The 16,314-nt window shown below is 34.6% G+C and overlaps 1 protein-coding gene across 1 annotated transcript in view; it reads left to right on the forward strand.

Annotated features, from left to right (window-relative positions):
* The first annotated feature begins 1,933 nt into the window (after positions 1-1,933).
* The window catches only part of LOC143235442 (transcription factor AP-2-epsilon-like), a 187,765-nt gene continuing 173,384 nt past the window's right edge, over positions 1,934-16,314 (forward strand). Inside the window, exon 1 of the mRNA XM_076473615.1 lies at positions 1,934-2,048. Within this exon, the coding sequence (XP_076329730.1) occupies positions 2,010-2,048 (39 nt within the window). The 5' untranslated portion in view covers positions 1,934-2,009. The remainder of the gene's footprint in view (positions 2,049-16,314) is intronic.

Consider the following 16,314-nt stretch of genomic DNA (forward strand, 5'->3'; position numbering starts at 1 on the left):
GAAACACGCAGTTTTCTTTCTTAATATAAATATATTTTAATATACACAAACAACAATTTATAATAACGGTCATTACAAATAATTATTTATATACAAAAAAAAATTGCAAACTCACAAACAATATTCTGTCTTTTATCTGGACTGGAGCTGAATATTTTATCGAAGATTCAAGTCCAAGAGGTGCAAAGTACTTTTATGTTGATGCACAGATACCTTTCACTTGACGGGAATGCTAACTAGCTCTATTTTCCATACCTGAATTTTTTTTTTCTGCGAACGGTATGCCATGAATTCGTAAAATACTAAGGTTCGAAATTAAGTTACTGATGTTGAACTGTTCTTAAATCTAAAAACGTTTCTTGTCAAATTTTGTAGCTTTCCTATTAATAATCGTTAATCACAATTATAACTTCCGAGGCTTATAGTATACTGACCTGCGACCAAACAATATTCCCTCTCTGTCTCTAGGCACGTCAATTTATATACTTTAAGGCAAGATTCTCGAAAGTTGAACAATATTCGAAGACACACTAGTATTTTTGTAAAACATATATTGTGTATTCTTAATCTCGAGAATCTTTCACAAGTTTAGAGAACAGGCGGGACTTGTGCAATACACATTTAACAATATACGTTACATGCATTAAACTGAAAGAAAGTTATTAAAATAAATGTACAAAAGTAAATCCATTACAGCCCACTGCGGGTATCGAAACTCGATTTGTAACGATATAAGCCCTCGTTCCTCTCGCTCATTCAAGTATAAGTCACGTTAAAGTAATGTTTCACCGAAAGGGGACCAAAGACCACATGTAGGAGTCAGCTGTTTTAAACAGTCACATCGCTAAACAGTAGTGTATTTTTGTCAGTAGATACTAAAATGAAGTCACATAATGGATGTGTAACGTATTTCATTACGTCAGTAAACCGCGCGTATGCCATGTATCATGAAAACAGTTATTCGCTCTTTAGGTTACAACATGGCATGACATAAGAACTTGAAAGGCAAAGTAGAAAAATACTTGTTATTGTTAATTTTGTTTTATTCACTCTTGAGACAGGACCCTGCGGAATTACATCTAGTAAATAAATAAATATATTTATATCTTTATGAACATATATATACATTTTCATGAAGAACTGATGATAGTAAAATGTAAAACTGACCTTAAAATAAAAACCATTTATGCGTTCAAGTCATTTTAAACTGTCTTTATATGTGCATTAATGTACTTGAGTTTTTACGTGGAAGAAAAGTGTTAATATGTCATTTTTTGTACGTGTTAATGTATAAGTAGTGTCTAAACTTTTTGTTACAAGGTTTATCTTTTCGAACGGACTTTGCACGTCTTTGAAAGAAAAGAGAGGAACATATTTCATCTTGTCTTCATTAGATAATTATCAACTGTATGAACTTCTCTATATTACCATATATTTCCTGTATGTAAAATACACCTGGAAGCAGTATCTACTCACCTTCATCTTAAAACACTTCACTCAAGTTCTTTTTCTCTCTCTACCCAGTGCTGACGTGTCATGGCTTCTGCTGGCGCGTGCCCGGGAACCGCCCCCCTTGGCGGCTTGTGCGAATGAAAGTCTGCGTCCAATCACAGTAGAGCACCCGAATCTGTTGTTCCTGCGATGTCTGTAGTGTTACTATCAAGTACTGTTCTTTTAATCTGAGAAAACTGGTAAGAAACATCAGTTTACTTATTCTCTGATATCATCGTACTCGGGACAGGTATCAACACTTCGGGTTATCTGTTCAACCCGCTACTTTGGAAAACCCCTACGGCTAGATCAATCGTCTTCTTTATATCATCAGCTGCCCGCTTCCTCTGCATCCGTTTGGCCTTGAGCCACGCCCCGCGAGCAGGCGGCGCAACAATACTGAACGAACCATCAAATATCCTCCTACCAGTGCTCTCCGTGACCGTCGTTCAGAATCTGTTTATCCAGTGATCCGACACGTTCACTCTTAACTGTCGCCGGAAGCAAGGTCAAGTTACATGATGTCCTTTCTAGCTCTGGACTCCTGTGCCTGGCAGGTAAGTAGCATTTTATTCACTGTGTTACATCCTAGAGCTCTTCGTAGTCGGGAAGAAGTTCCGATATCTACCTTCGGTAATAACGTAAACCACAGTCGAACTTAAGATTATTTAATGTGGTTATGTAGTTTTATCTTCTCTTGTTTCCCAAACCATAAGCTCATCCTTAAAGCTATTGCTTGAAACTAATACTTGGAGAAGACGGTATCTCTAGTGGCGTAAACTAAATCTTCCTAGATCATACCCCTTAGCTTAAGAGTCACTCTACTGTATCCATTTCAAGCTGTTCTGTCTTCATTACCATCTTTCCTCAGGGTACAGAGGGATTTGGTAGGATAAGCGTGTTGTTTATAGCTGTGCACTGCCGATCCACACATACGTAGAGATGTCAGAAACATAATAAAACAATTCCAATCTTCCAAGCACTCGCGGAAGACCGCAGGTCAGTAACTGTTTGCTGGCAGCTCTGTTTTTAAGGGCTATTTACTTAAAGTAAACACGCAGAGACTTTGGGTTTGCTTTTTCCCTGTTAAAACTCATAATGGTTTCCCAGGAGTACAAAAGTATTTTGATGGAATCAGTGTATTGTGTGATGCGCCCTACTTGGAGATGTGCGGAGTTTATGAGTAGCACCGCGGATACCATGGCGCAGAGACGACCGTTGTTCTGTCCAGTTGGTCCACGTGGAAGTTTCGTCAACAATATTGGTCACTTCTATAAAACAGAGTCTGCCAAAGTTATTACCCAGGTTTCATGATGACGTTTAACTGTAATCATATTCGGTAGGTTAAACCGCAACCTTTCTTCTCCGGTTTATCAAGGTTTACTTGTTTGAGACTTACACGCAGCATCGGCTATTTTGGGGTGTAAACTATGATTACAGAAGACAGTTTAACGCTAAGAAACGCATAAAAGTGCGTTTTGACTTTTCATATCTATTTAATACAATTGTTACTGCAAGTACAAGAAGAAATTTATCATATATGGTCCCCATTTCTTGCTCTAAATATATATCTTTAAACTATAATTCATTCGATAGCTTAGTGTTAATAATAAATTTTGTTTATTCTTCGTTACAGTTTAGTTTTAGTTCTAGATTTTTTGAAAGTGACTTTTCATTGTGAATTATAGTTTGTTGCTTTTTGGAAAGTCACTATTTATAAGAACTTTTTCTTAATGTCACTGTTAGTCCTAACTTCTTTATATATTACTGTTAACTACAATTTCTGACATAACAGTCACTTTATGACAAAAGTTCCTGTTTTAATATTACTGTGTAACCAAAGTAGAAGTCTGTTTTCAAGTTCACCGTTCTACAGATTTAAAATGCGAAAATCTGAAACTCGATTCTCCACGAAAGACATAGCAGATACCCAGTGTGTATCTATTCTCAAAAGACAAACCAAACCTTTGTATTCAAAGTCCCTGTATTAATGCTATTATTATTATTATTTTTTGACAAAATGTTTTTCTTGTACAAAACTACGCTCGCGCTGTTAAATAACTGAACTGAAAATTTATTTACGAGTATTACTTAATAACTATTCAGTCGGTGAAAATTTTTTCTCTCAGTATACACTTTAATATTACTCAGTAAAATAACAGTAAAATTTTTTTTCTCTATGAAAGTGTAAGTGTTTGTAATTCGTGGTTTTCCTTCTGAGTCGAGCGTATCTCAGACTTTACGGATCTCTTAGTCCGGCACGCTAATCCCTTTAGCGCAAAAAACAAATAAAATTATGTTCCTAATTTTGAAGCCATTGGTGCGTTATAAAATAACCATTAACTAGCCTTGCGTGAATATTCAATAACAAACAAACTACTTGTACATATTCAGATCAATTAATAACAAGAGAACGATGTAGGCCCGGCATGGCCAGGTGGGTTAAAGCGTTTGACTCTTAATCCGAGGGTCCCTGGTTCGAATCCCAGTCGCACCAAACATGCTCGCCCTTTCAGCCGTGAGGGCGTTATAATGTGACGGTCAATCTGACTGTTCGTTGGTAAAGGAGTAGCCCAAGAGTTGGCGGTGAGTGGTGATGACTAGCTGCCTTTCCTCTAGTCTTACACTAATATATTAGGGACGGCTAGCGCCGGTAGTTCTCGTGTAGCTTTGCGCAAAATTCAGAACAAATAAACAAACTAGAACGATGTGAGTTTCTATAGTTTTGATTCCTTTCACTTGATCATTTAGTAATTTAGAAACGCCACTGAACCACGTGTGGTTTAATATTCAGTGTGCTGGACTGTCAACCTGAGGATCCATGGTTCGTGTCATCTCATCGCTAAAATTCGCTCGAACTACGTTATAAGCGTGACTTTCAAATCTCACTGTTCTGTTATAGTATCTCTAGAGCTAACGATGGGTGTTGTTGACTGCATGTCTATCCTCTAGTCTATCATTACAAAATTAGGGACGATAAGCGAAAAAAACTCTGGTGTAGCTTTGTTCAAATTTCCAAAACTAACACTGTTAAGATGTTAGAAAGTCAGAACTTCACACAAGACATGTAATTTATTTTATATTGATATTAAAAAATGCCAATTTCATTTAAAATCACGGTAACCTTCAAGTTTTCTTTGCCAGAGTGGTTAGACCTTTTTGATAAACATATCTTTTGTCTAGATTTGTAGGTAACCACCCAATCGATAATGAACTTAAACAATGCAAAATTTTAGGTTTCAGACCGACGGTAGCACACAACCTTTATATGGGTGGCTCAGATTAATTATTTAAATGGTATTTTAAATATCTCCTCAATAGATCAAAACTGTTTAAACCTATTGAGAAATGGCTGGGATTTTAGACAAAAATATCGTCATAGGTGTATATAAATCAATATATTCAAATTATTAGATTTTTTAAAATTTTCTAAGGGGCTTGATTTATGTATCGTAATAATAATGTGGTTATTATTAATCTGACTTTAAAAATTTGATAACGCCTTCTAATACGAACTATGTACTAACTATACCTATAACAGCAAACTATATAATACATGCGTACCAACTAATTTTCAATAACCTTAAAGAATCTGGTAAATTAACCCTAGAATTTCCGAAGAGGTCTATACGTCGGCATTTCAAACTCGTATTTCTGAACTATTTAGACCTGGCATGGGCTCATCGTTGGGGCTTGGATAGCAATTTGAGGGTCACGGTCTCGAACTGCTTTTCGAACATGATCGTGGAGGTCTTATAATGTTTCGGCCAATCCCACTATTTATTAGTGAAGAGTAACTCAACTGTTGGTGGTGGGTGCTGTTGAATAGCTGCCTTCTCTTTTGTCTACCACTTCGAAATTAAAGGCGGCTCATATAGATAGCCCTCGAGTTGTTTTGAACGAAATTTAAAAGAAATAAACTGTTTATGCAACAAATTACGAAATTACGCGTGGGTTCATTACTTCTTTTTTTTACTGTAGAATCTCTAATAAAATATAAATTACCACGCACTACGTAGTGGGGTTTCGGCTGAAACACCTACTTTTGTAATGTAACAAAATTGTCCTTATATAGTTATAGAACAGCTGCTTATAGTTTTTAATGTTTTCTATGTTTTTATATCGAGAAACAAAGTTAGTTAATACGTACATGTAAAGAAATAGGTAATTTTAGGTTAATATTACAGAATATCAACACGATCATTTATTTACAACTTTTTAACTTGGAATAATTATGTGTAGGAGCTATTAATAATTACATGTTTTTTTTTAGTTGTAAGAATTATTAATAATTTCATTGTTTCTTACCTGTAACAGTTAATAGTAATTATTATAGTTCCATGTTTCAAACCGTTGTTAACCTATTTATCTCAGAACGGCTGGTATGGGTATTAACACTTTCATTGATAAGCAGAGAACAACGTTTCAACCTTCCTAAGTCATCTTCAGGTTTGTTTGTTTTTTGTTAACCTGAAGATGACCTGGAAGGTTGAAACGTTGTTCTCTGCTTATCAATAAAAGTGTTAATACCCATATCAGCCGTTCTGAGATACATTCTTATTTCAAGTGGGTTTCTCGTTGTTCACCTAATTTCAGACTGGGAATTAGTGTTTTTCTACAGTGCAACATTTTGATTCTTAACGAAAATTTCTTGTAAATTTAAGATGGTTTACTGAACTAGTGAGTTCAATACAGGCTAGCCCAAAAATGCTAAAGTCAGGTGATAATTTAAAAACTTATTATATTGCATTATGACTTCGAGTATCCGTGCAAGCAAGGGGTTTTTATCTACTTGTTTATTTGTGCGTGTAAATAACGCCATGAATGCTATGCTATATATCTGCTCACCAACTTTCATGATAAGTAATCTCCGAAAGGAAATCAGGAACAGTTATACTTAATATAGTCCTTGGAATTTTCCTCCTTCAACACCCAACTTACGTTTCTATAGAAATGTGTCAGTGTAAAAGAGGTGTGTAATGATGACGTTAATCCAGGAACATGTTTAATGTATGGATGTCAGGCAAATTAAGAGGCAAACTAATGAAGCCCCACAAATAAATGTAATGATAGCAAAGGTATAAACGTGATTTGAGTTATATATAAACATATTTATTACTGTGGTTGTTGTATCCAATAACATTTTAAGTTAAGATTAAGTTCTTCAAGTATGGTTCTTCCTCATTATATGTATATATCTATGTATGTGTTTATCTTGGAGCTATAACTTCTTCAGTGTTACTTTTTGTTCATTGGGGCTCCACTTAAAAGTCATTGTTAGTTCCAACTTTTTTGTAAGTCATTGTTCATTACAAGTTCCTATAAGTTCATTGTTGTTTCCAGCTTCTTCTGAGTTCTCGTTTTTGAGATAGGTTCTTGAGTTTACTGGTAATTTTATCTTATTTTAAAACATCACAGAAATGAGTAATACTTCCTAAACACATAACACTGTTAAGACTCAGAATACTAGTTTTTAGTGGAATTTACAGAGAGAATAAATATATTTATTAGCTGATTGTAACGCTTAAATTAATAGGCTCTGACCAGCTTTAGCCACTTATATTTCGTTCCTTATCATATATGATTTAAACACTACAGTTTCCTAGTTAGAGCTAACTAAGCCTAACATCTGTACATGACATGGTGTTAGTAGGCGTGACGTGCTTTCACTTTTCATTCTGGTTCACGTGCTGAGCATTAATGTATTAGGACAGTTTTGTTTTTTGTTTGTTTCTAAGAACAATATCTTAAATCCTAGATTGTACTACGAATATTTCAAGCAACAGAAAACGACCTAAGACAATGTACATTACAACGCTTTCATACAAATGTAGTATGTCATCTACTGTCCTTTCGTATATTTAGCATTGTGTTTTTTTGTATATCTTATCGCAGTAAGCCCAGTGTATTGTGATCTATATAATTTAATGTACACTATAGCGTGGTAATTTCATTTCCTAAACTACAATTGCTCATCCGTAACCAAACGATAAGCAGCTTATGGTCTTATAACGTTAAAATTAGTGGCTTGATTCCCACAATGGCCATATCATCGATATCCTATTGTGTGGCTAAGTTTTAGTCGACAAGAAACATCATTTTTAAAGTATATAATAGAATGGAAAAGTAGAATATATGCACTATGAATTAATGAATGTTTATTATCCATACAATATCAGTTTGTTGTTCAATGTGATGAATATGAGATAGTATTATGTATATACAAGCCATGAGTTAATTGTTTTCTGTGACAAAGATGTGGCCGTATTATATTCATGCTATGAGTTGATTGTTTATTGTAATAAAGACGTAACCGTGTTATATGTTTGCTATGAGTTGATTGTTTACTGTGATAAAAACGTAACCGTTTTATATGTATGCTATGAGTTGATTGTTTATTGTGATAAAGACGTAACCGTGTTATATTTATACTCTGAGTTGATTGTTTATTGTGATAAAGATGTAACCATGTTATATGTTTGCTGTGAGTTGATTGTTAACTGTGATAAAGACGTAACCGTTTTATATGTTTGCTATGAGTTGATTGTTTATTGTGATAAAAACGTAACCGTGTTATATGTATGCTATGAGTTGATTGTTTATTGTGATAAAGACGTAACCGTGTTATATGTATACTATGAGTTATTTGTTTACTGTGACAAAGACATGATCATGTTATACGTATGTTATGAGTCGTATGTTTACTTTGATAAAAATGTGATCGTATTATGTACACACTACGAGTTAATTGTTTACTGTGGGAAAGGTATGGTCGTATTATACGTACACTGTGAGTTAATTTTTTGATGTAGTAAACTTGGTGTAATATTATATATAAACTGAATTAATTACTTGTTTTTTTGGTTTTTTTTAATTTTTGTGCAAAGCTACTCGAGGGCTATTTGCTCTAGCCGTCCCTAATTTAGCAGTGTAAGACTGGAGGGAAAGCAGCTAGTCATCACGACTCACCGCCAACTCTTGGGCTACTCTTTTACCAACGAAAAGTGGGATTGACCGTCGCATTGTAACGCCCCCACGGCTGAAAGGGCGAGCATGTTTGGTGCGACGGGGATTTGAACCCGCGACCCTCAGATTACGAGCCGAACGCCTTAACCTACCTGGCCATGCCGGGCATAATTACTTGGCATGGTGAAAGTTTTGATTGAGGCCAGTTGTTCATATAGGTGAACATTTTGTTCGACAGTAATGTTGAGGCAGGACCAGAACAACGTTTATGTCATAGAAAAATGATCACACCTGCATCGTCACATGAACCACTTATCAGACGTTTCGTTTTTACGCAAACTCAATGGTCAATATATTTGCTGGTACACGAAAGAAATAGCAAAGCATGTGAAATATTTAATGCTATGTATAAACGCCTAAAAGTTGCGTGATACTGTAATCTAATAGGCCTAATATATATGATACAAATAACGCTCCATCTGAAATCTTTAATTTTGTCACTAATATCAGGTTTTACTTCTACTTCATTGATTTTAACAAGTAAGGTAGAGGTGATATTTAACATTCTTAGAAGTAGGGAAATACCTCTGCATGTTTATCGTTGATTTTGCATGATGCCAGAATGAGGAAAATATTTCGTCATGAATTCAATTTCTCTCATACAATGCTAGTCATAGTGAAGAGGTTTTTCACTGTTTTCTTCCTTCTTTTATTGCTATGAACATGAAATCTGATAGGAGCCAGTGGAGCCATCTTTATAAACATTGTTTCATTAGCACATTGCTAAAAGTTGTTCCTTCATCCGTACGGTTTCTTTTTAAACCATACAAGAAGTTGAGGTCATGAAGTTACCCAGACATTACTAGCATGTTTTTACTTTGTTGTCTGATAGAGTGAGAACTGTCCAGAGTTTGACTAGTCTTTATATATAATTCTAATGTTACTACGTAGGTGCGCACTTTAAGAAGACTCCAGCGTAGGAAGATTTACAGCTACTAAACGCATAAATGTAAAAGCTATGAAGCGTGAAAATTGCGCACTCGTCTAAATACAGTCTTCAAGTCTTTCATGCAGGCATTGACCAATGGTACCTTGAATTTAGTTTCAGGTTCTAAAGTCTGATATGGTAATATTGATTGACAAACGCTGGTATTTATTTTCTAAAACGTTCGAGCAGAGGCACTAGGTTCAACATACATTTTTACAATTAAAAATATATAGACAAATTTACGTCTCTTTTCGTTCTGCAAACTGAAACATAGGAACCAATGGAGTCGAGATTAAGAAAAATAGCTAACAGTAGAATGGCATACTTCAGTTAGGAAACATATTCTGCTAATATAATGATTAGACACAATTATACATTTACAAAAGTAGCATTCCTTGATTTGGTTTGTTTTGAATTTCGTGCAAAGCTACATGAGGGCTATCTTCACTGGTCGTTCCTAATTTATCAGTGTAAGACTAGAGGGAAAGTAGCTAGTCATGACCACCCACTGCCAACTCTTGAGCTACTCTTTTACCAACGAATAGTGGGTTTGACCGTCACATTATAACGCCTTCACGGTTGAAAGGGCGAGCACGTTTGGTGTGATAGGGATTCGAACCTGCAACCATTAGATTATGAGTCGAGTTTCTTAACTACCTAGACATGCCGGACTGACGTTCCTTGAAGACCTGTAATAAGTATCCAATGTAGATTCACCGTTACAAAATTTTGCTAAATTATTCGTTAAGAAATTAAACCTTCTAATTTCAAACCAACTCGCACTCTCTCAAAATTTTTGTAGCTTTTGTTAATAAAATAAAAAAATGTAACTAAATCAAGAAGATATATTATTATATTTTGACGTAAAATCTTTATTTATCTCATAACCTGCTGAACAAGCCATACAGTGTTTAAAAGAAAACTAAAGACAATCCTGTTACATACAGCGTTTAAAAGACAATCCTGTTACATACAGTGTTTAAAAGACAATCCTGTAACATAACACCTTATTAACCTCACAGAACTGTGCATAAACAACACTTATTTTACATACGAAGCCAACTTTACAGCAAATATAATTAATTAGGGATAAAATTACTATTTCTTCTCTACATATTGACCTCTGCATGTCTGTTCTGGACGAAGAACTGTTAGCAAAGAAATTCTGACGTACCAAGAAACTTGAAATATGGTTGAGATACGAAAACGATATCTCCAGTATGTGACAACATGTGAAAGAGACGCTACTCAATTCCATTGTATTGTTAAACATATTAAACCAATGTCATAGACGGCCCAGCAAGGCCACGTGGTTAAGGCGCTTTGACACGTAATCTGAGGATCGCGGGTTCGGATCCCTGTCACATCAAACATGATCGCCCTTCCAGCTGTGGGGGCGTTATAACGTGAAAGTCAATCCCACTATTCGTTAGTAAAAGAGTATCCCAAGAGTTGGCGGCGATGACTAACTGCCTTCCCTCTAGTCTTCCACTGCTAAATTAGGGACGGATAGCGCATATAGCCTTCATGTAGCTTTGCGCGAAATTCACAAACAAAAACAAAACACACCAGTGTCATAATTTTCACACTTGAAATATAATCCAGTAGTTGTCTTCATTATTTTAGATATGAATTTAAAAAGAGAATATAATAAAGTGGTCCCCAGCATATAGAGAAAAGCATTTTCATTACGATGTCACCACGTATAAGATCTAATCACCACCTAGCACAGACAGTATCCTTCTACTTCACCTATTAGATCGTGCTATAGAACTGTCCACCCACAAAGAAGACTTACTTATTGAATTGAACTACCTACAGAACATAACACCATCTAGAAGTTTCCATCCAAACATAATAGATAGGGTTGTAATAAATAAATATGCGTTTTCTATTTACACAATTTAAAACTTCAATGAAGCCGTACGTATCCAATTTAAAACGTATCCATTTTATCACGTTTCGACGTGATCTACGTCATCCTTGTAATTGTTTTGCTGTAAATTCCCGTTGTTAGGTTCGGAAATATGAATTATCAGCACTTGCGTAATATTTTAAATTATATTAAATAAGTAAAATAAATGTTTCATATTTAACACATTTTAAAATTGTATTGAAGCTCTTAGGCTTGTACTTTAAAATGACACTTCACATGTACAAGTTTCGACGTGATCTAAAACTTTTGCTTCATGTTGAGTGTCATTTTAAAATGTAAGCCGTACCTACATTTTCAATATTGCTTTAAATTGTGTAAACAGAAAACGTTGATTTTAATTAATTATTAGAAATTAACTATTACACAAGTGCCAGTTTGTTTCTTTTTTATTTGTTTTTTTTTTAATTTCGCGCAAAGCTACTCGAGGGCTATCTGCGCTAGCCGTCCCTAATTTAACAGTGTAAGACTAGAGGGAGCTAGTCATCACCAGCAACCGCCAACTCTTGGGCTACTCTTTTACCAACGAATAGTGGGATTGACTGTAACTTTATAACGCCCCTACGGCTGCTCGGGATCCGAACGCGCGACCCTCGGATTACGAGTCGAACGTCTTAACACACTTAGCCATGCCGGACCCAAAAGCTAGTAATTCATATCGTGGATAAAACTTGTATTAAAGTTACACCTTCTTAATTCTAATTACAAGCTCTGTGATGCGTGCGTAGTGGGACAACGGTAAGTCTCCGGTTTTACAACGATGAAAGTTGGATTCTCCTCGATGAACACAGCAGATATCCCGATGTGGCTTTACTATAAGAAAAACAGCGAAAAATATTATTTTAACTCCAAACTTTTACTTCTCAACAACATACAACAAAGTAAATTTGTTTCTTTCTCTTTTGTGCCAAAATTTACTAATGAAATTAATAGCCCAGTTAACAATTTGAGTATTGATATAAAAGCTGTATTCACACTTTAACGTAAAATCATTATCTTTCTACCTAACACGAAAGAATCTGTACTAAAAGAACAAAACAAGGCATGTACACTATCCCATGTTACTGTGGAAAGAGACATAAGAGACATAGGAGAACGTCACGTTTCTTAGAAATAAGACGCAAAGAACACCAAGCCCACAGACATATATATGAGTCCTGTATCATCAGTATGAAAGAGGTCATGAAATACTTTGGGATGACATTTTTCTCTTACACCAACCCAAAACTAAAAAGAAGAGGTCAAGACATATGACCTCTCACTAAACCGTGATTATGGCCCTACCAATATCAGTCGTATTTGGTAAGGTCTGGCCACCGTTCATATACTTGACCAGCCTTGACCTTTACCTATATCCTAATATTGTTTTTGTCACATTTAATCGCCGTGTCTTTTGTCTTTCTAGAATTATATAAACTTAGCATTGATGATACATGAAGCTGGAGAAGACAGACCATGTAGTATGGTCCACCATCAATAACATTCTTTCTTGTACTTATAAATGGTTGTTTAGCTACCGATTATTGGTACAATAGCATAGATTGTGTTAGAATAGCATGATAAATTGTCCACAATTAATATCAATCACCGAAACTTTGTTAGTGTGTTTCAGATGCATTGAGATGTAATTTATATACCAAGCCTACCTTGTCCAGATGCTGGGTGTTAAAGTTATTACTAAACTTTTTTAGTTTAGTTGTTATTTTGTAGGGTAATTACTGCGTTTTTCAAGATTATAAGGTTACTAGTAAACCATTCTTGTCCAAATATTAGGTTATAGAGTAGTTACTAAGTTTATCAAGTCTAGTTACTAAGGTGTTTTTAATTACTAACCTTACTTGTCTTGGTGGTAGGTTATAAGGTTATTACTAAGTCTACTAACCCTAGTTGCTAAGATTTTTGGTATTTACTAAGCCTACCTTTTCTAGTTTTTGGATTATAGGTCTCACCATTTTCTTAGAGCTGTTTCACCAAATGTTGCCCAAAATTTACCGTATGGCGTCACATACGTTAAATATTTTCATATATTATATAATCTCTCCAGAGGCGGGATCTCACCACTGTGTAAAAACGCTGAAAGAACTGAGAGTCAAAAGTTTTTGTCAACGTAGAAGATATAAACAACAAACCTTAGCAATCTGTAAAAAGAACTTGGCTGGTGTTTTGTAACGCTGTTTGAATAAATTTAACACACACTTTAAGGCCTTTTATGTATTGCAACGATTTGGTTATTGCTACAAAAAAAGTCGATAGTGCCAAATATTTTTGTCCTGATGTGTTGTTTTTTTTTTCCCAATGGAATAATTGTTAATAAAGTTCTATTCTATTCTTTCTTTAGAATTAGTTCCGTTAACAATATTAATTTCTTTAACTATTAGTTATTATTCATACTACTGCGGGGATCATTATTGCACTGTTACCTTATTGTATGGATTTACGTTAGTTGTTCTTACGCTGTCGCAAAGAATTGAACTCCACATTTTAGCGTTGTAACTCTACAAACCTATCGCTAACTCTCGAAAGAACATGGATTTAAGAGTAATTTATATCTCCTTAATTGTTCGACATTGTGCCCAACTGATGAATTACTACATTTTAATCAGTATAAAAGTTTTTGTTTTATGACATTACATCACTTAATTAGACCGATATATCAAATAAGATACATCAGTTACACGTTGTTGTTGTTCTGATCTATATAAGCAGCTTGATCAGAAGTTATTGATAATTACAAAGGAACACATAATAGAATATACAGCATTCATGAATCATTTCCAAATGATGATACTATTACATTGCCTGGAGTAAGCACGATAGAACGCACGTAGAATATTAAGACCTGAAACCAGTGGAAGATGATCTGTTACTGCAAACTGTTTTTATTAAACATTTCATAAACTTCTTGATATTCAATTAAAATGGTAAAATCGTGATATCTTATACCAGTTCTTGTTTTCGTAGACTATTCATTAGCGTATCGTATTACAGATCGAAATATCCTGAGTTCGAGGTGTGATGCCACTATACTCGTTGTAAAAGTGGCAGTCAATCCCATTATTTGACTCAAAGTACCAGATAAAGCCTTCTTGGTAACCAATGCTTCTGACTGGCAGCCTTCCCTCCGTCAGTAATTTAAATTAGGAATGCAATAATAAAACCTCAGGGAACTTTTGACGTGACCATTCAGAGTCCCTCAATGGTTAAAATTTCCAATTCTCAAACTTCTTGAAAAATTTCTGTGTTTACAAGAAGCCACAAAATTTCTCAGCCCACCGAGGGAATAAACCCCTGATTTTATCCGGAGACATACCGCTATACTGGAAATGAAATGAGCAATAGTTGATGATTTGAATTAAGCACAAAGCTATCTATGCTCTGTCTACGACGGGCATCGAAACCCGGACCTTACCGTTGTAAGTTTGCAGATATACCGCTGAGCCACTGGGGGACTAATAAGGGGGTATAAGTCGAAATATATTTATATTAATATGTACAAGATTAATCGGATTTAATATTTGTTTGTTGCTGTTATATTTAATGTATAATATATTAATATATATTGTGAGAATTTTAAAATATTCAATTGAAATTTTAATTACTATAAATCACTTAATTTATAGTAATATCCATAATTTATAATAACACAATTTTCAACATATAATGCAGTTTCTGTTTCCACTGCTTTTTGATAATACTTTTTATTGTTCTGTGTTTAAGCCTATTTTATAACTTTTATTTCTGTTACTTTGAACCAAGAAAAAAGTAGAACTCCTGAAACTGAACTTATGTCTTTTATTTTATCCCAAACTTCTTATAAAACACAAGCCTCCCGCTAGTACAACGGTAAGTCTACGGATTTACAACCCTTGAATTAGAGGTTCGACTCCCCTTGGTGGGCTCAGCAGATGTCCTGAGGTGGCTTTGTTATATAAAAAAAAAAAAAAAACACACACGAAATTAAAACTTTGATGTATTTTATAATTTGCTTCTAAACAATATCTCGTTGGACAGTTTGAAGATTTATAGGTTTAGAAAAAAACAAACGGAAAAAGTTTAATTTTGACAATGTCATTGCGAAAGAAGTGCTTCAGTGTCGCTTCAAATTCATAGAAAGGATCTAGAAAGTTCTTTAATAATCAAAACCCATTTAATCGTTTTCCATATAGAATTAATACCAGATTACCTACAATTTTTATTCTGTTTCTCGTACATTGATTCGTTCATCAGGAAACGTGCTTCTCATATTTCTAATACACTTTACCAGATCACATGTTTTTCTTCAACAGTGTCTAACACTTTAATGTAGAAGATGTCAATTTCTCTAATAAGTGATACACTTTTATATTCAGTAAAGCGAATGTTTTTGTACAGTAAGACGGCAAATCTGTACTGATCTATTTAAAACTTTCATCTTTCTGTTTCAAATAGACTAAATAAAGACAATTAGCATACTTTGAATACTTTAAAATTTATTACAAGTAGAAATGGTGGCTCATTTCACTAAGTAAAACCCGAATACAAGATACTCTAATTTTCTTTGCACTGCAGCATTGTAAGTTTTTCAGCAATGTTACAATTCACAAATATTTAAATGCTTACACTTGAATGAAAAATATAGTTCTCTCTTCTAGTTCATAGTTTCCATTTCACATGATTTGTACTAATGGTGGAAGTCAATCACGGACTCATAACTCCAGCAAACACTTTAAATAACATAATTTCAGCCAGTCCATTGAATCAGACGTAACTCTTGTGAAAACTTTCAATACGACATAATTCCAGCCAGTTCATTGAATAAGACGTAACTCCAACCAGACCATTGAATAAGATATAACTTCATTCTGTAGGACGTAACTCTTGGTAACATTAGGTGTTACATAACCACTGTCAACATTTTGGATGCGACATAACACCTCACAGTACTCTGAGTGTTACA

This window comes from Tachypleus tridentatus, chromosome 12, assembly GCF_004210375.1.
Source record: "Tachypleus tridentatus isolate NWPU-2018 chromosome 12, ASM421037v1, whole genome shotgun sequence".
NCBI lineage: Eukaryota > Metazoa > Arthropoda > Merostomata > Xiphosura > Limulidae > Tachypleus > Tachypleus tridentatus.